The following is a 27,777-nucleotide window of genomic DNA, read 5'->3' as shown; positions in this document are numbered from 1 at the left end:
ATAGTACATTCCTAGGCCCTTCCAGACCCTGTGAAGGAGACACGTGGGGACAGCTTCAGAAGTCTGTATCAAAAACAAAGTCTTGGGGCTTCCCTGGTGGCGCAGTGGTTAAGAATCCATCTGCCAATGCAGGGGACGCGGGTTCAAGCCTTGGTCCAGGAAGATCCCACATGCCACAGGGCAACTAAGCCCGTGTGCCACAACTACTGAGCCTGTGTGCCACAGCTACTGAAGCCAGCGCGCCTAGAGCCCGTGCTCCACAACAAGAGAAGCCACCGCAATGAGAAGCCCGTGCACCGCAACTAAGAGTAGACCCGCTCGCCGCAACTAGAGGAAGCCCGTGCGCAGCAACGAAGACCCAACGCAGCCAAAAATAAACAAAAATAAATTTCAAAAAAACAAAACAAAAACCAAAGTCTTCATAATTCAGAAGAAGCTGGTCCTTAAACACAAACTGGGGAAAAAGTAAACAGTATCTGATAAGCTTGAAACACATAAAATTCCTTTTAAACGATTTTAAGAGGAAGAATTAAGAGTTGTAAATACTTGGCAGCTTCAGCTGTAGTCGTCCAAAACCTTTGGCTGCCGGCCATGACCCTACTGGCAGGGGCAGAATGACTAGCAGGTTATGAAGGCAGGCGGATCACAGAGACTGTCATGAGAGCAGCTGCCTCTTGTTGTTACAAGTTGTCTCTTCATGTAAACATCCTATTTCCCCAACCAGTTCTACAGGTCCTTCAAATGTAAGGACCACATTTCATGACTTCCCATATTCACTGCCTCTTGAAAGTGCCTTGCATGTTTCAGGAAGTGTGGAATACTGTCTAAGAAGAAGGGTTTTAGGATTATAAACCTAGATTTGAATCTATGAGCTTCCACTTTCACTTACTGTGTGATATTGGGTAAGTTATTTCCTTCTGTGACTCAATTTCTTTATCTGCAAAGAGTATAGAGTATACTGTAAAGAGTAAACAATCTTACCCATGTAAAGAGCTTAGCATAATGTATGGAATGTGTTATCTAAAAAAATAACGTGGGCTTCCCTGGTGGCGCAGTGGTTGAGAGTCCGCCTGACGATGCAGGGGACATGGGTTCGTGCCCCGGTCGGGGAAGATCCCACATGCCGCGGAGCGGCTGGGCCCGTGGGCCATGGCTGCTGAGCCTGCGCGTCCGGAGCCTGTGCTCCGCAACGGGAGAGGCCACAGCAGTGAGAGGCCCGCGTACCCCCCCAAAAATAAATAAATAAAATAAAAATAAAAATAAAATAGAAAAATAACGTATATAACACGCGCCTGGCTAGGAGTATGGGTACTGAGGATTTAATAGTGCAAATGACAGATAAAAATCCCTGTACCTGTGGAGTGTTTTGGTGGGTGGGGGGACATAGATGACAAACAAGCAAGATAAATATAATTCTTGATACAAACAAATGCTATAAGAAAATAAATATAATGTGGTAAAGAATGGCTGAGAGGTAAGGCGTGTTGCAGTAAATAGGGTGATTAAGGAAAACCTCTCTGAAGATGTGACTCTGAGTTAAGAAATGAAGGATGAGGAGACAGCCATGAAACAAGCTTAAGCTTAGGAATCATGCTTGAGATAGGGAACAGCGAGAACAAAGGCCTTGAGATAGGAATGAGCTTCAAATGCTCTAAGAGCAGAAAGAAAGTCAATGTTGCTGGAATGTAGTGAAAGGGGGTGGACATAGAAAATGAGAGTAAGGGATGTAGAAGGTGCTCAGTAAATGGTTAAAATACAGAAACATGTTAAGGGCTTTACAAATTTCTAGCCCTGTAGTACTATGTAGATTGTGGATGTATTTTTGTTTTCTTTACTTTCCATTTTTCTTTCCTCCTTCTTTCAGTCTTGGCCTTCCTGCCCAGTGCCTCCCTTAGCTCTGGGAGCTTGGGCTTTCCAGCTTCTCTGATGAGATTTCAGTCAAAGAAGCTATTTACAGCTGCTCCATTCTTGGCTGTGAATGAATACACTGAAAGAGTTGAGTGGTAAGGGAGGTAGAGACTGAAAATCTAGAATTTCTTGCAAAAATCAGCTGGGTGCTTTTCTTGCTCCCTGGCTTAAACCTGTACGGTGAAACCCTTTCCAAACACAGACAGCAGGAGACTAAAGGCAGAGGCACAACAGGCAAACTCAGGGGCAAAGCACTTTTCTCCCTCACCAGCATGCCTGAGATGAAATGCAGTGGGTCCCCTACCTCTCTCAAGCCTGTGGCTGGCAGGTCTTGTCGTTTGGTGTTTCCCGCCTCACTCTGTTGTCTTTTATGGTGAGGACTAAGATGTCAGGTTAGGGGCTGCCTCAAAAACTGCCAGTGGGAGGCACAAGATACAGAAGTGAGACTGGAAAAGCCAGAAGGGACACCACAAACATTTAGACATGAATTTGGAGGAAGCAGACTTTGCACCATAGGAAAGGAAGTATAGGCAGAAGTACATCTCTAATGAAGAGCATTATCAATGGAAAACTGGGATTATGAATTTTGGGGAGTAAAATCATCACCATTAGCTTCTCTGATACAACAAATGTGAAACTTAGCTTCTTTATATTTCACTTTTCCTTTCTCTACTCTCTCCATTGTTTTATTAATTATATTTAAAATTTTTCTATTGGTTACCTTGACTTTTATATCCATCAATTTTAAATAGTATCTTCTATTCTTTTCTTTCTTTACGCTCCTACTCCTATTCCAATATTTTTAGGTAATTCAGGATGGTAACATTTTCAGTCTGTCACTGCAGTAAAAAAAAAAAAAACCCCAAACCTACTTCTGTGTTTTGTCCATTAGTTGCTTCTAAAAATTAAAATCTGGGGCTTCCCTGGTGGCGCAGTGGTTGAGAGTCCGCCTGCCGATGCAGGGGACACGGGTTCGTGCCCCGGTCCGGGAAGATCCCACATGCCACAGAGCGGCTTGGCCCGTGAGCCATGGCCGCTGGGCCTGCGCGTCCGGAGCCTGTGCTCCGCAACGGGAGAGGCCACAACAGTGAGAGGCCCGCGTACCGCAAAAAAAAAAAAAAAAAAAAAAAAAAATTAAAATCTGAATATCTGAATCTATGCTATTTTTAGAATGTTCCAAATTTCAAGGACCAATGGATTATCTCTCCCTTTTTTTTAGATCAGTTGCACAAAACCATGTTACCTTTAGTTTGTGCATGTCTGCATGGAGACTTTTCACCTATTCCCTCCATGCAGCTGCCAACTGCTTTTCTTTTCACGTTAAAGAAATAAAAAGAAACCCTATGTTTTCTTATTTCTAAGATCATCCAACTTCTTAATCAATCATTGTTTGTTAAAGAAAATTTACATTTTTGTTGAAGGCATGCTTCTTGGAGTCCCATAATTTGTACAAATTGCTTTAGGTCTTCTGCAGAATAACTATCACGGAAATATTTTCAAATTATTGAAATTTTGGATCCAACTGTGTGTTGGGTGCTGGTCCTCTTCTTTCAAGAATTCTTCTTTTTTTCCCACCCCTAAAATGCAATTTCAAATACTTTTTCAGAAAGAATCTGTGGAAGGTAAAATTTCTAAGTCTCCCCATGTCTGAAAATGTCTTTGTCTTCATGCATGATTGATTGTCCGTATATACAATTATAGGTTCAAAGTCATTTTGCCCTCAGAATTTTAAAGACATTGTTATATTGTTTTTAGCATTCATTGTTGCTGGTGAAAAATTTGATATTAACCTGATTTATTATACCTTTGTAGGTAATCTTTTCTCCTCACGGAAACTCTTAAGATCTTTTCTTTTTCCGTGGGGTTCTGGATGTTCATGATGATGTGCTTAGATGTGATCCTTTTTATTCATCAACCTCATCACTTAGTTGGCCCTTTTAGACTTTTCCACTCAGTAATTTTCTTTTATGATGGCTTAAAACTATGTTCTGCTATGCATTTTCTCTTTCTGGAACTCCTATAGTTAGGTATTCAACTTTCTGGATTGATCCCTGTATTTCTTAGCTCTTCTCTCATTTTTCATCTCTTTTTCTTTTTACTTTACTTTCTAGAAGATTTTATTTTGTCTACCTTTTTGAAAAATTTAATTAGTTTTCATTTAGCAATCACTTTTACTTTCCATGAACTCTTTCTTGCTCTGATTATTTCTTTTTCATAATGGTATGTTCATTTTCTTAAATCTCTTTGAGAATATTAATTAAAATATCTATTGAATTGTCTTCTGTTCCCTGAATTATTGCTGTTTGTTCCAGGTTCAGTTATTTTGCTTGTTCATACCAGTTCTTCTCCTTTATGCTACCAGTTCACCTCAAATATGATCCTTATTAGCCATCAATTTTATGACTGAAGGGCTAGGTAGACATATATAGCTAGATGGCATGGATTCCTATGGCAGATGAGTAGGCCTAGTTCCTCAGTAGACCTCCCCTTGACTGTCAGGCTTTCAACGTTCATTTTAGGATGCCTGAGAAGGAAGCTGGCAGTTTCTGGCTCACCCTAGACGTTTACTCTGGGAGAACTACAACCATTTAGAAGTTTTAGTTCTTTCCAGACATTTCTTTCAATCTCTTTACAGAATAGATCTTGGTTTTTAGCTTGGGAATAAATGTCATCACTGCATGCAAGGAGAGGATGTGCCAACTCGTGTAACTGTTTAGAAGGAAATCCTTCAATTCATCCCCTTGATGTCTGCCTCATTTTCTACTTCCACTCTTGATACCTGTTGACTTTGAGCTTAAAATCTTTCTGGAAACTCTGCTTAAAGAATAGTTTCCACCTCTGTTCCAGCCTTCTCCTGAGCATGTCCTGGGCTTAGCTGCCACCACTCTGGCTTATCATCAGTATGATCCTGGAGAATTATGTCAAATCTCTGGTCAACTACTTCTTCTCATTCCCTCTTGTATTTATTTACTGCCATTAAAGTGGAGGGACGAGGTGGAGAAACATAGGCTCAACTCACCAACTTGAACAAGAACTCAAACTTAGGTCTTCTGACCAGTCTCCTTACCCTTATACCTAAGTTATGGACATCATACTCAGTTATTTTACTTATTAGGTGTGTATCCTTAGGTATGCTATTTCACTTCTTTGTGTCCCAAATTTCTCAACTATTATTTAGGAGAATGATATTGACCATATATAGTTGTAATATAAATTGGGGAGAATAATATCAGTCACGTAACAGTTCAGTGAGGGTGTTTTAAGGGTGTATAGCATAATGTGTGACAAACAATGAGTACCCAATAAATGATAACTTAAAACACAGGGTTCTAAGCATACAAGTACATCCTATATTTAGTTCAAATCTTGGGTATCTAACCAAAGTACTTTAATTTAAATTCCAATGGGAACATTTTAAATTTACTTTATAGCCTTGCTTACTGTTATTATTTCTAAATCAGAATTCATTGGCACAAGCTATATATCTTTCTCTGAAAAGTTACTATGAACGGCTAACTTGTACCTTTTGTATAAAATATTAGGGTCTACAAAGAAGTCATTTAGAATAAAAAACTGTGCAGATTATCAGATGGGTAATTTGACTTGAAGGGCTATATGAATAAGAACCAACAGAAAAAAGAAATTTAATGATTTTAAAAATTACTAACAAAAAAGATTATTTTCACTTAGCTATTGTAGCCAAGCATAACTGACTTGTTTAATGAAATCACCAGGAAACTCAAGGTAGGAAATCGTTATATTTTAAGACAGGTTAGTGTCCACATTAGACATTTATTTTCTCTGACAGAATATACTTTCTTCTCATTTTTTCTCCCCTAGCAACTAAAAAAAGTATGTCTTTGGACATATTATATAACTTTTCTGAACCTTATTTTCCTCATCTATAAATCAAGAAAAGTACTTGCTCTTTTATAGAAGTGTTATTTGAATAAAACGAGTCAAGACAGGTGATCTCTTTGTAGTGGGTTCCCTGATAAGGGATTTTCCACCCCATTTAGAAATGGTCATATTCAAAGAGGTGATATAAAGAACACTGTGGATGTGTTTGATAAAATAAACTGTCCTCTCTTCATTTAAAATTGAAATAGAATGTAGCTCAAAATTATTGCAGTGAAAGAAAACCATAAAATGAGACATTAGTCAGCTACTTTGGCAAAAGCAGCAAACTCAAAATATATTTTTCAGGGGGACAATCATCTATTATCAAACTTTAAACCCTAGCACTTTTAAGATATGTGCTGCACTTAACTTTGAAAAAGGATCACCTTCAAGAGCCCCAAAGATTGTATACTTGTGGATGGAGAACTGATGTTCTGATTGATCTTACTTCATATTTATTGGTTCTCTCTCTTTTTATAAATCAAACTTGAGTTATTTTCCCCACACAAAATACATAGATCTTCCCAAGGAAGGTGTGACCTGATTGCCAAATGCCTTCCAAGAACAAGAAGCCAGACAGAGGAAGACATTTGTCACTATGTAAAGCTTTGGCAAGCTTCTATGGACATGGCAGCTGCAAAGTAGTGTCGGAGAACATTTTCTTGCTTTAAGACAGACTGTTGTCAAATTCTTCAAGATAATCTAGAGGGAACCAGACTGTGTTCTTGGTTCTCCTGTACTTCTTGTAGTTACGGGTTTGAGCTAAATGATAGAGATGTTTTTGTGAGCAGTGTTTTCTGAGGATGAGAGGCCCCAAGTGAGGAAGTTACCCAAAGATGATTGAAACATGAATCTACAGTCTTCTACAGTTATAAGGAAACAGAAAGGAAATCGCTCTTTGTCCCTTAAAAAAAAAAAGTCTCTTTTCCTTGATCCCACCCCACTATGAAACTAACCTGTGAAGTGTGCTCATCTGTTCATGTGCTATTTGTGTGCAAATCATTTCAGTTAAATAATTGCTATATTTCTCATTATTCTGCTTACTTTTTATTTATACAATTCTGTTTTAAGAATCTCTTCCTGCTGCTATGTATACAACCAGTCCATTTCCTTATTGATGCCTAGGACTCTACTGCTAAATAGCATGTAGAAATTGTCCAGTTCTAGGGATAGACAACCAGATTGTCTTCAGTTCCTTGCCATTACAATGACACTTTGGTAAGCTTATATGCCCCTTTATGGACCAGCATGAGAATTTCCTTGAAAGATAAACTGAATTGCAGGATTTCTGGGTCACAGGGAGGGGTAAATGTCATTTTACAAAATATTGCAAGATTGCTCTCTAGACAGGCTGCATCAGTCTACATATCCACCAGCAGGGCATAGGGGCTCCTATAGCCTCACTTTCCTGCCAACACTTGGCATCATACAGCTTTCTAATTTTTTGTCATTTTAATGAATGTAAAGTGATATCTCACTATTGTTTTACTTTGCATTTCTCTGACTACTAATTAGCTTAAGCATCTCTTCATGTGTGTGTAAGCCTGTTGGGTTTACTTTTCTGTAAACTGCTTGTTTATAGCCTTTGCCCATTTCCTATTGTGATTCCTATATTTCTGTTTTGCTGCAAGAGATCCTGGTGTATTCTAGATATTATTTGCTTGTCAATTTTAGATGCTGCAATATCACCCAATCTGTCATCTTTCAGGTAACTTTGCCCATAATATCTCCCCTTGAATGGAATTTTTAAAAATTTCTGATGCTACTTACTTAGTCAAAATTTTGCCTTACAGTTTATGCTTTTGGGTTTCATTTTAAGAAGTCTTTCAATGCTTTGCCACAAAAATATTCTCTTATAATCAACTACTACCATTAAAGTTTTAACTTTCACAGTCAGGTCTTTAACACTGGGAGTTCACCTTGGTATATGGTATTGGGTAGGGATACAGTTATTATTTTTATCCATTTAGTGAGCCAGGTTCCCAACATTATCAGCCTTTATCATACAAATAAGTGCCTTATATGCATGTGTATGTCTCTGAGCTCTCTGTTTTGTTCCACTGTTTCCCATGTCTGTTTTCTGGTCAATACTATTATGTTTCATTGCTGTGGTTGGGTAGTATGTCTCAATATTTGCTTAGGCAAAGCCTACCTCTTTCCCCTTTTCACAGCTGACTTTTATTCTTCTACTTAAAGTAAGCTATCAAGTTTCTAAAAAAAATCTATATAGAATTTTGATTGGTTCTGCATTAAATTTATAGCTCCATTTGATGAGAACTGACATTTTTAATACAGTAAATTATTCCCTTTCAGAGCATGTGATGTCTCTCCATTTATTCAGATCATCTGTTTTGTCCTTCAGTAGAGCTTCAAAATTTCTCCATAAAGGTTTTGTGGGGCTTCCCTGGTGGTGCAGTGGTTAAGAATCTGCCTGCCAATGCAGAGGACACGGGTTCGAGCCCTGGTCCGGGAAGATCTCACATGCCGTGGAGCAGCTAAGCCCGTGCACCACAACCACTGAGCCTGTGCTCTAGAGCCCGTGAGCCACAACTACTGAAGCCCATACGCCTAGAGCCCATGCTCTGCATCGAAAAGCCACCACAATGAGCAGACCAAGCACCGCAACAAACAATACCCCCCGCTCACCGCAACTAGAGAAAACCCCCGTGCAGCAACAAAGACCCAACTCAGCCAAAAATAAATAAATGAATAAATAAATAAATTTATTTTAAAAGGTTTTGTGTATTCTTGATTAAGTTAACTTCTAGAGAATTTATGGGTTCTGTTGCTATTTTAAATGGCATCTTTTTAGTTATAACTTTTGTTGGAGATTGTTGGTGTAGAGAATGCTATTGATTTTTGTACATTGATCTGGTATCCATCAATCCTGCTGAACTTTCTTATTCTCATATTTGTCTGTTGATTTTATTGCTAAACAGTCATATCATCTACAAATAATGACAGTTTAATCTCTTCTATTCTGATCTTTATATCTCATTTCTTATTTTTTCTTACAGAATTAGTTGTGACTTTCAGTAACTATGTTAAACGGTATCAGTGATAGTAAACATTTTTGACTTAAAGGGAACATCTTAAAGAAAAAGTTCTTCCTTTAAGTATAGGGTTGATAGAGGCAAGTTTTACCAAGTTAAGAGTATCCTTCAATTTCTAGTATACCATTAAAAAAAATTAGGTGTTGGAACTTTGTAAAATGCCTTTTTACATTGATTAAAACAATCATATAATTTTTCTAATTTCTTCTATTATTGCTGTGAATTTCATTGATATACTTTCTGATGTTAAAACATCCTTTTATTCTTGAGATATACTCCAATGGATCATAATGTATAATTATTTTAATATATTTTAATATTTGCTTAGCCAGGATTTCCTTTAGGATTCGTGGATCTATATGCAGAATTAAAATGGGACTTTTTTTTTTTTTTTGCGGTACGTGGGCCTCTCACTGTTGTGGCCTCTCCCGTTGCGGAGCACAGGCTCCGGACGCGCAGGCTCAGCGGCCATGGCTCACGAGCCTAGCCGCTCCGCGGCATGTGGGATCTTCCCGGACCGGGGCACGAGCCCATGTCCCCTGCATCGGCAGGCGGACTCTCAACCACTGCGCCACCAGAGAAGCCCAGGGACTTTTTTTTTTATATTGTCCTCATGTGGCTTGGAATCAAAATCATATAAAATAAATTGGATAATTTTGGGTTTTATTGGTTTTAAGAACTTGTAAAAATAAAAGAACTTTTCCTTAAAAGCTTGGTAGAATTCATATACAAAACCATGTTCGTAGGCCTGAAGCTTTTCTGGGAAGTGAATGATTTAAAACTCTCTATGCTTATGGTTGTATTCAAGTTTTATATTCCCTTTGTGGCAAATTTGGCATTGTATATTTTCTATCAATTTATCCATTTTTTTCATTTCCTCTAGTTTTTAAAAGTTTGTTACAAAATAATTAATCATATATTTTTTGTTTCTGTTTGTTTTTTTGCGGTACGCGGGCCTCTCACTGTTGTGGCCTCTCCCGTTGCGGAGCACAGGCTCCGGACGCGCAGGCTCAGCAGCCATGGCCCACGGGCCCAGCCGCTCCGCGGCACGCGGGATCCTCCTGGACTGGGGCACGAACCCGCGTCCCCTGCATTGGCAGGTGGACTCTGAACCACTGCGCCACCAGGGAAGCCCCATATATTGTTTTTTAAATAATAATAGCTTTTAAAACATTCCTGTGTATCTGTTCATTCTGTGTATTGTTTATTTGCCTACTTCCTGTTTATTTGCATATTTTCTCTTTAATTCTTGAGTCTCCCTTATTTATCTTTCCAAAGAAATTTAGTTTTTTTATAACTAAAAATTTTTAAACTATTTTGAAATACTTTCAGACTTTCAGAAGATTAGCAAAGACAATACAGAAAGTTCCCATATACCCTTCACCCAGCTTCCTAAAACATTAACATCTTACATAAAATAATTAAAACTAAGAAACTAATATTAGTACATCACTATTAACTAAGCTACAGATTTTATTCAGATTTCCTCAGTTTTTCCACTAATGCTCTGTTTCTCTTCCAGGACCCAAAATAGGATACCATATCTTATGGGCTGAATTATGTTTCCCCAAAATTCGTATGTGGAAGTCCTAACCCTCAGTACCTCAGAATGTGACAGTATTTTGAGACAGTATCTTTAAAGAGGTAATTAAGTTACAATAAGGTCATTAAGATGGACCCTAATCCAATATGACTTGGGTCTTCATAAGAAGAAATTAGGGCACAGGAACACACAAAGGGAAGACCATGTGAAGACACAGAAAGAAGATGGCCATCTACAAGCCAAGGAGAGAGGTCTCAGAAGAAACCAACCCTACTGAGGCCTTGACCTTGGACTTTTAGATTCCAGAATTATGAGAAAATACGTTTCTGTTGTTTAAACCACCCAGTCTGGGTACTTTGTTATGGCAGCCCTAGCAAACTAATATATCATTTGTTCTTCATATTTCCTTAGTCTCCTCCAATCTGTGACAGTCTCTCAGTCTTTCCTTGCCTTTAAACAATACTCTCTTATGTTATCAACTATCAGTTGACACTTTTGAAAAGTGCTGCTAAGATATTTTGTTGAATATCCCTCTATTTGGATTTGTCTGATGCTTTCTCATGATAAGACTGAGGTTATGGACTTTTGAGAAGAATACAATAGAGGGGGAATGCTCTTCTCGTTGCATCATACCACAGAGTACATAGTATCGATATGTCTTATTACTGGTGATGTTAACCTTGGTCACTTGGTTAGTGGGGTGTTTGCCAGGTTTCTCCACTCTAGTTACTATTTTTCCCTTTCTGTATTTTATTCTAAGTGAATCACTAAGTTAAGCTCACACTCAAGGGAAGGTGAATTCACTTCTTCCTGGAGGGAGGAGTATCAAAGAATTCTGGACATATGTTAAAACCACTACAGTAATGAATAAATGTTTTGGGGGAGATGATTTGAGCTTATTCAAATATCCTGTTTCTTCTTAATGTTTTTCCCACTAATTTTAGGATTTATCAGCAGGTCTTGCCTGTAACAATTATTTTTTACTTATTTTTTTTTTTGCGGTACGCGGGCCTCTCACTGTTGTGGCCTCTCCCGTTGTGGAGCACAGGCTCCGGACGCGAGGCTCAGCGGCCATGGCTCACAGGCCCAGCCGCTCCGCGGCATGTGGGATCTTCCCGGACCGGGGCACGAACCCGTGTCCCCTGCATCGGCAGGCGGACTCTCAACCACTGCGCCACCAGGGAAGCCCCCTCCCTCATTCCTTCTAAATGTATGAGTTGGAATTCTTTTGTAACAAAGAGTTCTGTCTTCTTCCTCATTTATTAACTTAATCATTTATTCATATGAGTATGGACTTATGGATATTTATTTTGGGGGTTGAATCGATATTCTCATTATTTATTTCATTGCTCAAACTACTCCAGCTTCCACAATTGGGAACTCTTTTAAGTTGGCTTGTGTGTCTTTTTGACATGCCCTTGTTCTTATTTTATGAAAATGATGCTTTAAGTGTACCTTGCATTTTCCCTGCCCCAGCCCTAGGTTCAGTCATTTCTCTAACCCTTGTTCCAGAATTTTTTTTTTTACTTGTAGTGTATTCACTGCCATTCAAATCTAAGTATTCATTAATTTTCTTTTTCAGCCTAAGGGTTATTTAGGAATTTGTTTTAATTTTCCAAACATGTGAGATGTATTTAAGCTATCCTTTTAAGAAACTTAATTTATAATTTAATGCATTATGACTAAAGGACATAGTGTGTATGACACTGATCCTTTGGAATCTGAGGTTCCCTTTGAAATATTATCTCTGGTTTATTTTTGGTAAATATTCAGTAAATATTCTGTGCATGTTAAAACAAAAAGTGAATTATTTGTCACATGAAGAGCTCTATATATGCCTAAATAGCTTAAGTCTACAGCTTAATTGTACTGTTGAGATATTTGCTAATTGCTTCTTTCTGTTCAATCTATCAGTTTCTCAGAGGTATGTCAGAATTTCCAACAGTTATTTCTTTCTTATGTCAATTGTTGATAAATATACACACATACACACAAGCACACACACGTGCCCTTGGCAGCATATATGCCCTTGGTAGCTATATCCTCTAAATCCACTGTTTCTTTTCCGCGTATACAGTGTCTATATTGGTTAGAGGTTCCAGTTGCCTATTTCTGCATAACAATTTACTGAAAAACCTAGGGGCATAAAACAAGCATTTTTCTCACAGTTCTGTGGATCACAGATCTGGGAAGAGCTTGGCTGAGTGGTTTGTTTCTAGTGTATGCAGTGTCAGCTGGCATGGCCGGGGCTGGAAGACCCACTTCTAAGGTGGCTTCTTCATTCATATATCTGGCAACTGGGCTGAGAAGTTTGGAATAGCTGGGGGATGCATGGGCACTGCTCAGTAAACTCTCTTTCCACATTTACTCCGCCTGGCACCTTGCATTTACTTCCAGCAGGGTAATAGGGTAGTAGGGCTTCTTATCTGCAGAATACACTTACTCCTCTCAAGTCTCCCACCCCCAAAGTCTTATCTCACTGTGATATTGTCTTGAAGTCAGGACTTAGCCAACTGAATGAGACCCAGATGAGCATGAGTGCTATGTGTATAGTTCAAGTATAGTACCTCTCAATTTAAAGACCTGTAAAGAAACATTATCTGTCCCCTGCCCCCAGTATCCCTGAAACATCCACATGTGATAAAGAGATAGGACAATTACAATAACACTTCAGTTGAAAAAGCAGGGGAACAGGATACACATAGCAGTTACTAGTCTATGGCAATTCTGAAATTCATTTCAACACATATTGCCAATTTCTTGATTAGGACCAGTCCTGCTCCCTGGGAAAATTCTCTGAAGGTCCTGGCTTTACCCTCTGGCCTCTTGATTCTGTCCTCTGAGCTACCCTTCCTTTTCCCTAAGAAACTGACTATATTTGCAATTGAGTGGCCTTCTCAGCTGGCTTCTTGCCCATAGAAGGGTGGGGGTAGGGAAAGTGTCTTAAAATTTTGGACTATCTCTTTTCTTTTTAATTCAAGATGATAGTGCTCCTACCTATGCTATTCATTGAAAAACGTAGGTTTCCTATGAATCTTACTGGATTTCATTCTACTAGACAGAAGTTACATTTACAAATCTCTTTAAGACAGGAAGTTTTCTATCTTGGGTCCTGTGGTTACTGTGCAATAATGCCTTGAGAATCTTAGAATCCCCATTGTTTGACAGTGAGGGTCTATGAGGCATACACATAAGACCATCAGAAGTCCTTTAGTCTAGCTGAGAGCCTCTATGAAATACTGCCTTACACCTTTCTTAAGTCTTAACAAAGGATTTTCCAGACCCACCCTGAGGTGGTTCTTTGCTCTGAAGCCATTTCATATTCTGAGAATCTTTTGCTAGAATAGACAGGGGATGTACAACAATTTTATTTCCAAATCCTGACTCTAATATTTCCTCTAAATTTCACCCCAAAACTAAGCAACTCCACAACAGCATTATTCACAATACCCAAAAGATGGAAGCAACTCAGCGTCTATCAACAAATGAATGAATAAACAAAATACAGTATATACATACAATGCAATATTATTCCATTAAAAAGGAAGGAAATTCTGACACATGATACAACATGGATGAAACCTGAGGACATTATACAAAGTGAAATAAGCCAGCCACAAAAAAGACACGTATTGTATGATTCCACTCATGAGATGCCTGAAGCCGTCAAATACTTAGAAGTTAGAATTGTGGCTCGAATATAGGGGCTGGGCAGAGGAGGGGGATGGGAAATTTGTTGTTTAATGGGTATAGAGTTGTAGTTTTGCAAGATGAAAAGAAGTCTGGAGACTGCATAACAATATGAAGTACTTAACACTACTAAACTGTACATTTAAAAATGGTTAAGATGGTAAATTTTGTTATATATATTTTACCACAATTAAAAAATTTTAAAAGCCAAAAACAAAACAAGACTAAGCAACTCTTTCTTTAGTTCATGCCTTTCTCTTTGTATTCTATCACAGTCAGCTAGAAAAAGCCAGGTAGTATTCTCTGCATTTTACCTGGAAACTTCCTTAGCCATATCCACAAGTTCATTGGTTTACAGGTGACAGCGTTGCCAAACTTTCCAACTATTACGTACCAAAGGCTGCTTTTTCTTCTGTCTCCAGTATCATTCCTACACTGTCCTTAAGACTCACCAACATATTCCCACTTTTATTAACCATTTCTTTGAGGCCCTTCTAGCTTCTGCCTCTGCCTGGGCCCAAAGCCAGTGCCATATGTTTTAGGCTTCTGTTATGTAAGCTACCCCCTGCTAGGCACCTGGTCCTGTTCTGGTTATCTATTGTCTGGAGGAAATGACGGATGGCAGCTGGTCTAACAGCATCTTTTTTTATCAACTCTTTATTTTGGCAGAACTTCTGCCCTGATTCCCCATCAAAATTGACTAATGGGTTGTTACTGTCAATTTCTGTAGTGATGAAGAAGGAAAATTATGGCCCAAGATAACGTGGTGAAGAAACAAAAGGAGAATTTCAAAACGTTCCTTCAACATATCCAGTTTTTCTTCCCAGTCATTCACCCATAGCAGTCCATGATAGTTTTGTTTCCTTGGGTTTTCACACGTGCACGTGCTCTCTCTCTCTCTGGTCATGGTTATTTTAGCTACTATTCACATCTCTCTAGCATCTGCAATTTTTCAAGGTTAATTTTGGGGGGGTGGGCGCTGATTTAGGAGCTGAGGGAAAATATTACAAAGACATGGGCTATGGAAATTTTAGTCTGGTGGGAAAAACAGATCATTAAAAATCCAATATTATAATAAAAGGTGCTAATGAAATGAAGAAGGTAAGCACAGTGTATTATGGGGAGAACAGAGAAGCAGTTCCTAAATGAGACTTGGAGTTCACAGAAGGCTTTAAAAAGGAGCCAGGTAGGAGCTATGATAGGTAAAGCACAACTGAGGCAAAGGAACTTCAGATATAAAGGTATCTATAAAAGAATGATTTTTTGAGAGAGCATGAATTATTTAGGACCCCACATGTAATTCTGAATTGTCTGGAACAAAAAATATATGCAAGTGAGTGGGTGGAGAAGTTAGAAGTCGGAGGGGCCTGAATATAATGTTATGGCAAGGAGCTTGGATTTCATTCTTCAGGAGAGTGGGAAATATTGATTTTAAGCAGGGAATTGTGAGGATCATATTTACAAATTTCAAAGATTAAACAGACAGCAGTGTTTCATGCTTAAGCTCTACGGCCCCTTGCTTGCATGGGAATGTTCTAAAGCCCTGGAATAGGCACTAACAACGAATTTTGTGGTCAATTGTTTTTTGTAAAATTTGCAAAAGGAAGATACAATTGAATAGTCTCTTTCTACTATAACTTGCCTCCATTACATTTTCCCTAGGCTGTGGGCATTACTGGAAATTGGTTAAGGGGAAGTTCTCGATTATTTAGTAATATATATTAAAGTAGTCTGTAGTCACTTCTGTCTATAGCTAAGTTCTGGTATAGAAATGCCTTCTGGTAATGATCTTACTACCCAACCAGCACTTGTAACACAAGCATGTAGGGCCAAAGGTCATATTGTGATAAAAATGTATATTCATAGTTTTGTATTTGTTTCTTAAAGAAGGACCCTAAACCGTATAAACGTGAGAGCCTACAAACCGAGATCTTCACCTGGAGCAATGCCAGACAGGACCCAATTAGTAAACTATTATAAAAATTTTTTAGCTCTCTGAGAGATGAAGACCTGAACCAGGCAGAAATAGCAGAAATGGAGAGGAGGGGTCAAGGTGCATGCAGGGAGTAGAATCTATGGAACTTGGCAATTGTTTTGATTTGGGGGGTGAGTTTCAGAACAAACAAGTTATCTACCAGATAACTGTAAGGACGGAAGCCCATTCATGGCGAGAGAACGTCAGGGAAATTCCAAATTTGGTTGGAGGATAAATCCTGTTTGGTGCTTTTGCTGCCTTTCAGGAGTCAGAAAGAGAAGTGGAGGAAAATGCTAGTCTGCGGCTCAGCTAAGCACCTAGAGGTTTGGGGGATGTTATTTGCTATATTTTCCATTCTCTGGATGCCACTTACCAGGCTCTTCTTGGCCCTCGTCTTCCGGTCCTCAAGCCACCTCACGTCAGCCACTTCCGCGCCCTCAGAGTTTCCCGGTGGCACCCGCTCACCGGATGTGGGAGCAGCACTTCCGCCCCAGAGGGGCTTGCTCAGGAGACACAGTGCGCAGGCGCGGCGGGGCCTTCCGCGGGCTCAAGTTCTTCCGGCGCGTGTGCGTCCGCGTTTGAGTGTTTGCGTTGCTGTGGCTGAATGCTTTTCCCAAACCGAGAGAGCGTTCTCTTTCTGCTGAATGCCCCAGGCCTCCATTTCCTCACCCCCCACAGAAAGTCACGGCGCCTTCCCACGGGCTTTGTAGGTCTCCAGGCACCGAGGCCCAGGCGCTAATGAAGAAGAGTCAGCGCTGATTTCCAGCTGCTAAACGCACGGCTCATTACATTTGGTGGGCTTAAAATTTTATTTATTTATTTATTTAATTTTTGCTGTGTTGGGTCTTCGTTGCTGCGCGCGGGCTTTCTCTAGTTGCAGTGAGTGGGGGCTGCTCTTCGTTGCGGTGTGCAGGCCTCTCATTGCGGTGGCCTCTCCTGTTGCGGAGCACGGGCTTTAGGCACATGGGCTTCAGTAGTTGTGGTATGCAGGGTCAGTAGTTGTGGCTCGTGGGCTATAGAGCACAGGCTCAGTATTTGTGGTGCACGGGCTTAGTTGCTCCGCGGCATGTGGGACTTTCCCGGCCCAGGGCTCGAACCTGTGTTCCTTGCATTGGCAGGCGGATTTTTAACCACTGCACCACCAGGGAAGCCCACCTTTGTAGATTTTACTCTGAGCCCAGAGAGCTTCATGAGCTGAGTTTCAAGTCTGCGGTGACCTTTTGTTTCCCGTTTAGGAACCTGGAATTAAGGGGGGAAATTCTCAGCCATTAAGATACCAATTTCTTAAGCCAGGTTTCTCAGGCAAGGGACCAGAGTAATTGCATCCTCCTGGAGTCCCAAATTAACCCGTGTCCCTGAGCCAGCTCTGGAGGATTTGGAGATTTCCACTATCTTGCCCTCAAGGGTAGCAAGATAGTGGAGGAAAACTTGACCTTATTATTACTAACGATTGTGGAACAAACAAATACATATTTTTATTAGTTTCCTACTTACATTCTTTTTTTTTTTTTTTTTAGCAAACCTGTCTTTTTTAAAATTTTTATTTGTTTATTTATTTATTTATGGCTGTGTTGGCTCTTCGTTTCTGTGCGAGGGCTTTCTCTAGTTGCACAAGTGGGGGCCACTCCTCATCGCGGTGCGCGGGCCTCTCACTATCGCGGCCCTCTCACTATCGCGGCCTCTCTTGTTGCAGAGCACAGGCTCCAGACGCGCAGGCTCAGTAGTTGTGGCTCACGGGCCTAGCTACTCCGCGGCATGTGGGATCTTCCCAGACCAGGGCTCGAACCCATGTCCCCTGCATTGGCAGGCAGATTCTCAACCACTGCGCCACCAGGGAAGCCCCCTACTTACATTCTTAATAAGCCGTTCAAGTATACCAAAATGTAGTGGATAGTGGTAGTCCAGCGGGAAATTTTATGTTGCTGAGGAAGATGGCTGGTAACTTAGAGTGTGAATACGAATCTGCTGTGATTATACCTTGAACCATTGACTTAGAAATCTTACTTCAGTGAGGCTTATCCTGACCACCCGTTAGAAAAAGTTTAACCTACCCTCCCTCTACTCCCAGCCGTCCTTCTTACCTCCTTGAAGGTGTTTTTTTGTTTTGTTTCTGTTTTCTCCATTGCACTTTTTAGTCTGTAATACGAAGTGTAATTTACTTATTTATTATAGCCCTGGTTTATTATTTGTCTGTCCCACACTAGAGTTAAGCTCCATGAAGGCAGGAACTGTTTTTTTCCTGCTTACTAATGTATTTCAGAGACTTAGAACAACTTTGGCTCAGAGTAGGTGCTCAATAAGTAATTTATTGAATGAATGAAAAACTGAATATGTTATTTTCCAAAGACCATAAGTAGAGCCCAGAGTGAGCTTGCCCTGATTGCCATGACCTATATGGAACACAGTTTTATGGGAAGTCCTGGTTGGTGAAGACAGCAAGTCAACCAATGTTTATGGAATACCTGGTCTACCCCAAGTGATAACTTTCCACATTCCTCAGAATTTAGCATCCGTTCTCCATGAAATATTCTGATACTTTTTAAGGCATCTTAAATCTTTGGGGTTCCTTGGGCAGGACCTATGTGGTTCATCTCCATAGCATCTCTAATCTTGATATGCACATACTAGACAATAAATATTTGTTGAAAGAGCTAACTGGTTTATGGCATTAGGTCACTTGGGAATTCAGTTAATTATCACATGAATAGTATTTGTTTTATGGAATTATGGTCCACAATAGTAGCATTTTTCAAACTGGGGCTATTTCTCTGAAGGATTTATCAGGTTTTTATGATAAATTTTTGGGTCTTCCTTTCAGTGATCCTCTGAAAAATGAACTTACACATATTCTGGGTTGTCTGGATAACCACATACTGATGGGAGGTTTTGGTGTGCCTGTTTGTTTTTGTGTCTCTTTTGAGCATGTTAGCACTAGGTAACACAGTACATACGTTGTCACAGGTTAATAAGAACAGAGGCAGCCTTAAAAAGTAAATGATTTATTCACTCTAGATGAAGCCCAAATGACATTAAGCCACCTTGTCAGAAGCTTTCACAGTAATTTAAAAGGAGAAAAGAGATGAGAAAAATGAGTCATAACATGTGGTAAAACAGGCTTGCTGAACTAGCAGTTGGTACCATATTTCTTTTCTGAGAGGTAATTTAGTTCAGCAAAACATAATCATTGGTGTTTTTAAAGTAATTTTTTAAATTGAAAAATTGTTGGCTTTATAGTTTTTCATTTGTTTTGCTATTTTGTGTGTGTGTGTTTTGTAGCTAGAAAAGCTATAATATAAGGAATTTGAGCCCACCTTTATGTTTGTACGTATTTAATAATATCATAATGAAAATAGTTTAAGTTGGAGACATGGGACCTTGAAAATGTGTTTTTACATTTAGTGAGTTTTAGTGGGGTGTTTATGCTTTACTCACCTGGTGAAAAAAAGTCATTAGAGCTTTGGGCTTCAGGGCCAGTCCCCAGAATACTTATTTCAAGTAAGTCCAGGTGTGATAGCTCAGTGTAGGACAGTTAAGTCTGTTACTGCTGGTGCTAGGGGTGCTAGTGGTGGTGAAAAATAGAAGAGAGTGATCTTAGGAAAATATAGGAAGATTGATTGGCAAATATGGAGGAATTTTAGGTAAAGTTGGAGCTTTCTTTGCAATTTTGTGTTTGGCCTTGAATTTGTGAGTTCTCTTTCTTAGTGACCTTTCTCAAATGGGTAAGTGAAATGCAGTGTTTTTATTTCTAGATTTAAAAGAGTAAACACTGAACGGCACTTCTGTGGATGGTGCAAATCTGTTCAGTGTGGAACACTGGAAGACCTAAAGAACTACTTAAAGTCATTGTGATAGAAGATCAGAGGAAAGAGATGCTTATTTTCTGATACCGTCTTCCCCTCTTAGCTCATTCCCCCGACCCCTTGCCCCAACCTTCCCATCCCAGGCCCTGCATTGGGAAATAGGAGTAGAAGGAAATAAGGGCTTTTAAAAAAATTTACTTTAATAGAAGGGGTACTGGGAGCAGGTGTTATTTGAGTCGACTTTGCTACCATGTCCAGAGTAATACTGTCCGGAGTTCAGTCAATCAGCAAATATTTATTGAACACCTACTGTGTGCCAGGCATTATCCAGGGAGCTGAAACAGTGAACAACACAGAGTCCCTGCTTTCGGACGTACATAAAACTAATTCTTTATGATTCTGTTCTAGTCTGTCTCTATCTACACTCGGTACACTTTAGATGAATATGAGTGGGCAATTTGAAGAGTTTTAGTGCATTCTTTATGCTGATTTGGCTGATTTCTAGGGTAGAATACAGAGTTAGATATTGTAAAGGCTCAAATTAATTTGTTCTTTTTGTCTTTCTCTGTTTTAAGGGGTGTCATGAAAGTTGACATAAATCTTCAGAAGGTGGACATTGACCAATGTTCAAGTGATGGCTGGTTTTCAGGAACTCACAAATGTCACCTTAACAATTCAGAGGTAAGAACATGGAGATAAAGTTCTCTGAAATCAGAAGCTCAGAAATATAATACTTTTGAATAAACTGTATTTGTGTGGGTAGGTGAACAAGAGGCATCTTACTGGGTAAAAAATCTCCTATGCAGGTCTGAATGTTGCCAAATGAACTGAAAGAGAACTAGAAAATGAAATTTGTGCAGAATAACTGTTCATTTGGGGACTAAGAGAAGGCTGAAACTAAAATTACGTCTGAAGTTTGGCTTTAGTCAAAGGCTGACCCTATTCAAAATGGGCTGGAAATTAAACTAGCCCTGAAGTGAGAAACCAGTCCCAAGAGGGGTCAACCAAATTATGCACATTTTTATGGAGTATGATGCTTGTTGAAACATTGATGGTATTCATTCAGACACCCTGCCATCTGCTAGAAAAGCAATAGAGAAAGTATGGCTAGGAGATTTTGTAAAAAGGGAGAAAACTGTACACAGGAAACTGAAACAGAAATGTGTGTATTTGGTGTGTTGTTTCCAGTTTGCAGTCCCTATCCATACTTGATTTCATGGAACTCTGGTTGGCGAGGGACAGGCAGAGAGATCATACTTCTGGAAATAAGGCTGTCACTTGTCATTTTTTAAATTTTTTTTTTAATTGAATGAAAGATTCTTTAAATTCTGTAGTGCTTTACAGTTTTCAAGTTTCACACAGTTGATTTCATATAATCCCATAATAACCCTTTTTTCCCCTCTACTCCTATATTGCACCTCTCCCCATTCCCTCTCTCCACTGGTAACCACTAGTTTGTTCTCTGTATCTGTGAGTCTGCTTCTTTTTTATTATATTCACTAGCTTGTTGTATTGTTTAGATGCCATATGTAAGTGATATCACACGGTATTTGTCTTTCCCTGCCTGACTTATTACACTTAGCATAATGCCCTCCAGGTTCAAACATATTGCTGCAAATGGCAACATTTCATTCTTTTTATGGCTGTGTAGTATTACATTGTGTGTGTGTGTGTGTGTGTGTGTGTGTGTGTGTATATATTTACACACCACACCATCTTTATTCATTCATCTGTTGATGGACACTTAGGTTGCCTCCATATCTTGGCAATTGTAAATAATGCTGCTATGAGCGTTGGGATGCATGTATCTTTTCAAGTTAGTGTCACTTGTCTTTTGTAGTTTCAGAGATGACATGTGACGACATCCTCATTTCATTTTCAGTAATCTATCTCTGAGGTCCCAAAACGCTCTGAAACAAATGTACAGTAAAGCTCCTGACCTTCAGTACTTGGGCTATCTCAACTTTCCATGAATTTATGAGGAAAGGCAGCTTGATTTATTTAAAATAGGGAATATTCCCATAAATGTAGTAATCTACATGTTCAGTTTGAATTTTTGCCACATACTCCCGCAGCCCACCACTACCCAAGTCATCTTCCACAGTTCCCCACATTCCCCTACATTCCACGTACACCTCCACCTGCCCTCCATACTTCCCACCACAATATCCCTCAGTCCTCCCACCCCCGATGAAACCCCCCAAATCCCCCACATCCCTCTAAGCCCATCGCACATCCCCACCGTGTTTCCATGACCCCCTCTTCCTCAGTACCCCACACATCCCCACTCCCACATCTCCATACACCTCCACGTAGCCAACCCTCTGCACAGCCCTGACTTCCTTCACTCCCTGCCCCCAGATTGGGACCCAATTATGTCAATGAAATGTTTCTGTCTTGTCAAGTCACAGAGGTCAAGATCCTCTTTTCATCTCCCTTCACTGTTTGTTCTTATGGTTTTGAACTTTTCTGAGTTCCCACTTCCCTTTGGATGGTTCTGGCATTTCTAAAGATACGAATTTCAGTCACTGATTTGGTAAATATCTTTAGCCTGATTCTTATCTCCATGCCAATGGCATATAGCTACAAAGCTTTGTCTTTTAGCCAGAGTGGAATTTTTTCTGCATGGGTGTCATATTGTGGATATTGATGTGTACGTGCTCATTTCTGTATAGCCTTGTTTCAGTGGTGCTCCTGGGTGGTTCAATAAACAGTCTGTCTAGAAACAAGGAGATATTTTTTTTATCAGTCTGTTACAGTTGCTGCTTGCCTCTAATTATCTGGTTGTTTTTTTTCCATATAGCACATCTATGTATTTGACTAGATGGTCTTACTGGGTGGCCTTTTGAAAGATTGATTTATTTTCATTGCATCAGGATTATCAATTTTCTGAGGGTTGTGTCTTTTTAAAGCTTTCAAATAAAGCTAAGTTATTTCAAGATAAAATATTATCCTCTATTCTGGTAAACAAAGATTAGGGTGAATGTGTAACTTTTGGCTTTATATATGGGAGCATTGTATTTATTCAATTCCTATAGGAAAAAAACAGAAAAACATACCCTGTAAGACAACCAACAGTTCAGTGAATCTCATTTGAAAATGTTGTACAAAGAGGTTTAATGATCAAAAAATAACATCAACAAACACTGAATCTACAAAATGCATGTTTTGAAAACTCTGGATCCCTTGACCCCTTTACTTGCCCAGGTCCTAGGGTTGGGAGTCGAGATCTTGGTGTCCTAGGCTGGGCCCCTGAGGCCCTTGGTGGGTAGTCTGATTGACACAGGGCTGGCCTGGAACTTCTCTAAGGTTCTGGAGTTGGTTCTGGTCACTCTAGGTACCTGCTGCTGGTCCATACCACATCCTCAGACTTGGGACCAGCAGTGGTCTTTCAGTCCTTCCCTGTAGTGATGTGAATTGGAGACTAGGAACTGGCTTTTACTGATGTTTTTATTGCTTGGGAAACAAAGAAAAGCTCTTGTTCAGGGCGTTTTTCATCTGCACTGGCTCACCTTTGTTCCTTGTCACAGATTTTCTGTCACAGACCCCAAGGATCATTGTGTAAACCAGCTTGTTTTGGGACCTATCTACCACGATTCATATTTGTAAGGTGTAGGGGCCTGTCTATGAAAATCCACATCACTAGAAACAGAGACACTCATCGTGTTTACTGGGTTTTATTTTGCCAATATTTAACGTTCTTCTCTTGTAAATACCACAGGGAGTTACAAATTTCAAAGTTATAATTGAGGCAAACTTTTTTTTTTTTAAATTAGTTTCTGCTTTATAACAAAGTGAATCAGTCATACATATACATCTGTTCCCACATCCCTTCCCTCATGCATCTCCCTCCCTCCCACCCTCCCTATCCCACCCCTCCAGGCGGTCACAGAGCACCGAGCTGATCTCCCTGTGCTCTGCGGCTGCTTCCCGCTATCTATCTACCTTACGTTTGGTAGTGTGTATATGTCCATGCCTCTCTTTCGCTTTGTCACAGCTTACCCTTCCCCCTCCCCATATTGAGGCAAACTTTTAACTTAAAATTTTTTTTTTCCAGTGTGTTGGCTTTTCAGCCTCCAAGGTATCTTAAACTAGTATAGCGAGTCTGATGTTGGAAACAGATAAGTGGTATGTAACCAATGAGAGAAGCCTCAGGAGAACTTTAGAAAGGCATGGGATAGTTTGTGAGGAGAATAAATTCTCAACAGGTTTGGGTTGTTATCGAGTCTAGGAGGCCAATAAGTATTTTTTGAAGGGCATAGTAAATTGAGATCTGAGTCGACACCCTGAACTGGATTGCAGGATTTTTCTGGCTGTTTTTATGACTGATTCACATCACTGCTACCTGGACTTGATCATGTTTTCAGTATCCATTTAAATAATTCTTGACCTATTTCATATCACTGTTTGCTTTGAGTACACAAAATCTTCTCCTACAGAATAGTTTATTAAAAACATTCAAATAAATTGATATTGTTGTTTTAAAGGTTTTCTTTTGCTTTGTTTCCATTAGAAGAATTTTTAAAACACTATTTAAAGTAGGAAACATTAGGACAGTGGCCTTGAAACTTTTTGATTATATTCTATTAGTAAAAATGCTTTAAGCATTCACCAATGGTATTTGTATATTTTTTATGCTATAAAGTATATGCATCTTTTTTTATATATTCTGTATATTATAAATCAGAAAACTTAATTGGGTTGAGATAAATATGAAATACGGTTTTAATGTAGATTATATTTTATAAAAATAAATATATCTTTAATGAGAGCAATGTAATTGACTGATTTAAAGTTTTTGAAAAATTTTCAGTGACAGTGTTATGATTGATTATGCTTCATCATTTAAAAAAAATCTTAGTTTAGTCATTTGCAGAGACGTGAATCGATCTAGAGAGTGTCATACAGAGTGAAGTAAGTCAGAAAGAGAAAAATATCGTATATTAACGCATATATGTGGAATCTGAAATAATTGGTATAGACGATCTTTGTAAATAGACGATTTACAAAGCAGAAATAGAGACACAGATGTAGAGAACAAATGTATGGATACCAAGGGGGAAAAGTGGGGGGTGGGATGAATTGGGAGATTGGGATTGACATATATACACTATTGATACTATGTATAAAATAAATAACTAATGAGAACCTACTGTATAGCACAGGGAATGCTGCTCAATGCTCTGTGGTGACCTAAATAGGAAGGAAATCCAAAAAAGAGGGGATATATGTATAGCTGATTCACTTTGCTGTACAGCAGAAACTAACACAACGTTGTAAAGCAACTATACTGCAATAAAAATTAAAAACAAACAAACAAAATCTTAGTTTAATACTTAGTAATGCAATGATTCAGAAGTCTCTAAGTTCAGTTTATTTTTATATTTAGTTTTAATGTCTGTCATAGTTGAAAATATGCCTCACAAGGATATGTCAATCCCAACTGAAGAAATTAATTATTGACTATATTTTCTAAATAACAGTGTTCATTTCTCAGTTCCATCTACCAATTTTGCCAAGGTTTTTTTCAGAAATACAGCTGGCAGTTTTTCATCTTACCTGAAGTCACCTGGTCCCTACTAATTGGAAAGCTGGGCATTTTAATATTTTAAAAGAATAGGTTAAAAATCCACTCAGACTTTCATGGGGAATATTTTGAAACAGATTAGGAAATTTCATTTCCAAGTTTAAACTGTATGGCTATGTGAGTATTTATAGTTTTTGGCAACAAAACCCACATAACACTGAAAATATTTCCAAATATCCGTTTTCAAAGTGCTCACTTCAGAAGGCTTTCACATGGATTATTGAAATGTCACATTTACTTTGAAGGAAGAGCTTATATATTAAAAAAAAAAAAAACCTGCTACGTAGACACTACTGACATCCACTTGTCATAGAGCAGGTCAGCAAATTTAGAACATTTGCCTTTTTTGTAAACAGCAGTGCATAACTAATCTTCGAGTTTAGAAGCAAGTAGTTCACTCTGATAATCAGAAAATCTTTGTGTGGGAAAAGGTTTTCCAGGTCACACACCATCTTATTATGAAGAGTTGTAAATATTTTACAATTTAAAATAATATACTCTGTAAATCCATGTAGATGGTCATATATAAAAGGTAATACATTGAAATGTGAAAACAAATATAGGAACCAAGTAACCACTGTCAATATTTCTGTCTTAAAACTCCCAGTTTTACCTCAGGTGCCTTATCAGTATTATGGTCATATGAAAATGTGGATTGAGTGAAGGCATTAATGTCACTCCAAGTCTTAAATATTACTAAAGCTAAATTTATTTCTTATTTTTTTATTAAAAAAGTTAAATATAAATAGAACTTTTAGTATTTTTTTCCCACATGTGTCCTCTGCTTTGGAGACCACTTCTTGAGGTTATCAAATTCACTGTTCTATCCAGAATCACGGGAATGGTTTTGTTGTCAGCTCAGCCAGTGATTTTATATAGCGATAAGACAATTTTTGGATATCTCTTCTTTTCCATTGAATGCACTGAACGAGAGCCTATGTATAACTCCTTACTACTTCATTAGATGTAACTCAATGAATCTCTAAAGAAATATTTTTAAAAAGTTAAAATATAGGAAAGGATATAATTTAGTACATAAGAAAAGAAATTTAATGCAAAAATCTAAAGAAAGCAGAACGAATTTATCATTCTCTTTTGAAAGCCCTCTTATATACAGAACATAGCTTAATCATTTGGCTATGGCAGGATTTAGAGTACTTTCCTAGAGCTCTTTTATTTAATTCAATTTCTGATTGAGTGAAATTGTTTAGAAACCGTTATATATTAGTTTTCATCTTGTGGCTGAAATCTCAGCATTGCTCTTCTTATCTTTAGAAAGGTTCTGCATTACAAATGTTATCGTTCACCTATCTCTAGAACTGTGCTGTTCAGTATGAGAAACACAAGCTACATATGGCTACTGAAATGGAAATCAATTAAAATTAAACAAAATTAAGAATTCAGGTCCTTAGCCTCATTAACCTGATTTGAAATATATAGTAGCTACATGGAACCATTGGACCCTGGACAATTAGTGGACAAGCTGGGCTCTTGAATATGGCGTAGCTTATAGTGTAGTCAAACCACACAAATTATTGAAACCTTTCAAATGCCTGAATTTCCTTATATGGGTGAATCAGTAACATTGCCTTTAAATTCACTAAGGGACATTTAAGGACAAACTTGAAATGAATTTTGGCTTACATAATCATTCTTAAGATCTACTGTGTTAACTCAATTGAAAGTAAGTAATGATAAACCTGCAAGCTATTTTTAATGCCATTATTTTACACTGAAAACTGTAAAAAAACTTCCAGTAAATGGGGAAAAGTAAATACTGGTAATCTTCTAGACATTTAAATTTCCACTGTGTTTGTAGTAAAACTTCTGTTTTCTCTCATTACCAATACAGAATGTGGTTAATGTGAAATCACACTCTTCTGCTAAGATGTAGGGCAGTGATCAGGTGTTCATTGGTGCCTAGCACAGTGCCTGGTACATATATTGAACTAATGGAGGCAACCTGCTCTGTGGGTAGATGGCCTCCTTATAATAATATAGAGTTACTGCTTTTGATTTCTCCCACTGGAATTGCTCAAAATAAAGTTAAACTTTTTTTTTTTCTTCACAGCAGCCACTCAGATATTTGAAGACTGCTGCCAGCCTGCTTCTAAGTCTTTCTTTTAGGCTAAATATCTTCTGTTTCAGTCAAGTATCGTTTTACTAGGTTTAACCAAAAGAGGCCATACCACTACTGTATGACTCCCCATTTGTTTTTGAACTTGTGAAGACCTAATTGTTTGATTTTGTTACATAGTCCTTTTAAAATTAATGGAAAACTGATGATATTTTCAGAGTTTTCATTGTGCTCCTGAAAGTTA

General features: G+C 38.7%; 1 protein-coding gene across 1 annotated transcript in view; it reads left to right on the top strand.

Moving 5' to 3' along the window:
* GPR158 (G protein-coupled receptor 158) overlaps nucleotides 1-27,777 on the top strand; it is a gene marked incomplete at both ends in the record, with an annotated part of 307,652 nt that overhangs the window by 10,717 nt on the left and 269,158 nt on the right. Inside the window, one exon of the mRNA XM_079701301.1 lies at nucleotides 20,445-20,550. Coding sequence (XP_079557427.1) covers nucleotides 20,445-20,550 — 106 coding nt within the window. The remainder of the gene's footprint in view (nucleotides 1-20,444; nucleotides 20,551-27,777) is intronic.

Source organism: Hyperoodon ampullatus (genome assembly GCF_949752795.1).
Source record: "Hyperoodon ampullatus genome assembly, chromosome: 3".
NCBI lineage: Eukaryota > Metazoa > Chordata > Mammalia > Artiodactyla > Ziphiidae > Hyperoodon > Hyperoodon ampullatus.
The sequence above is the reverse complement of the archived record's forward strand: the minus strand, read 5'-3'. Positions and strand labels throughout refer to the sequence as shown.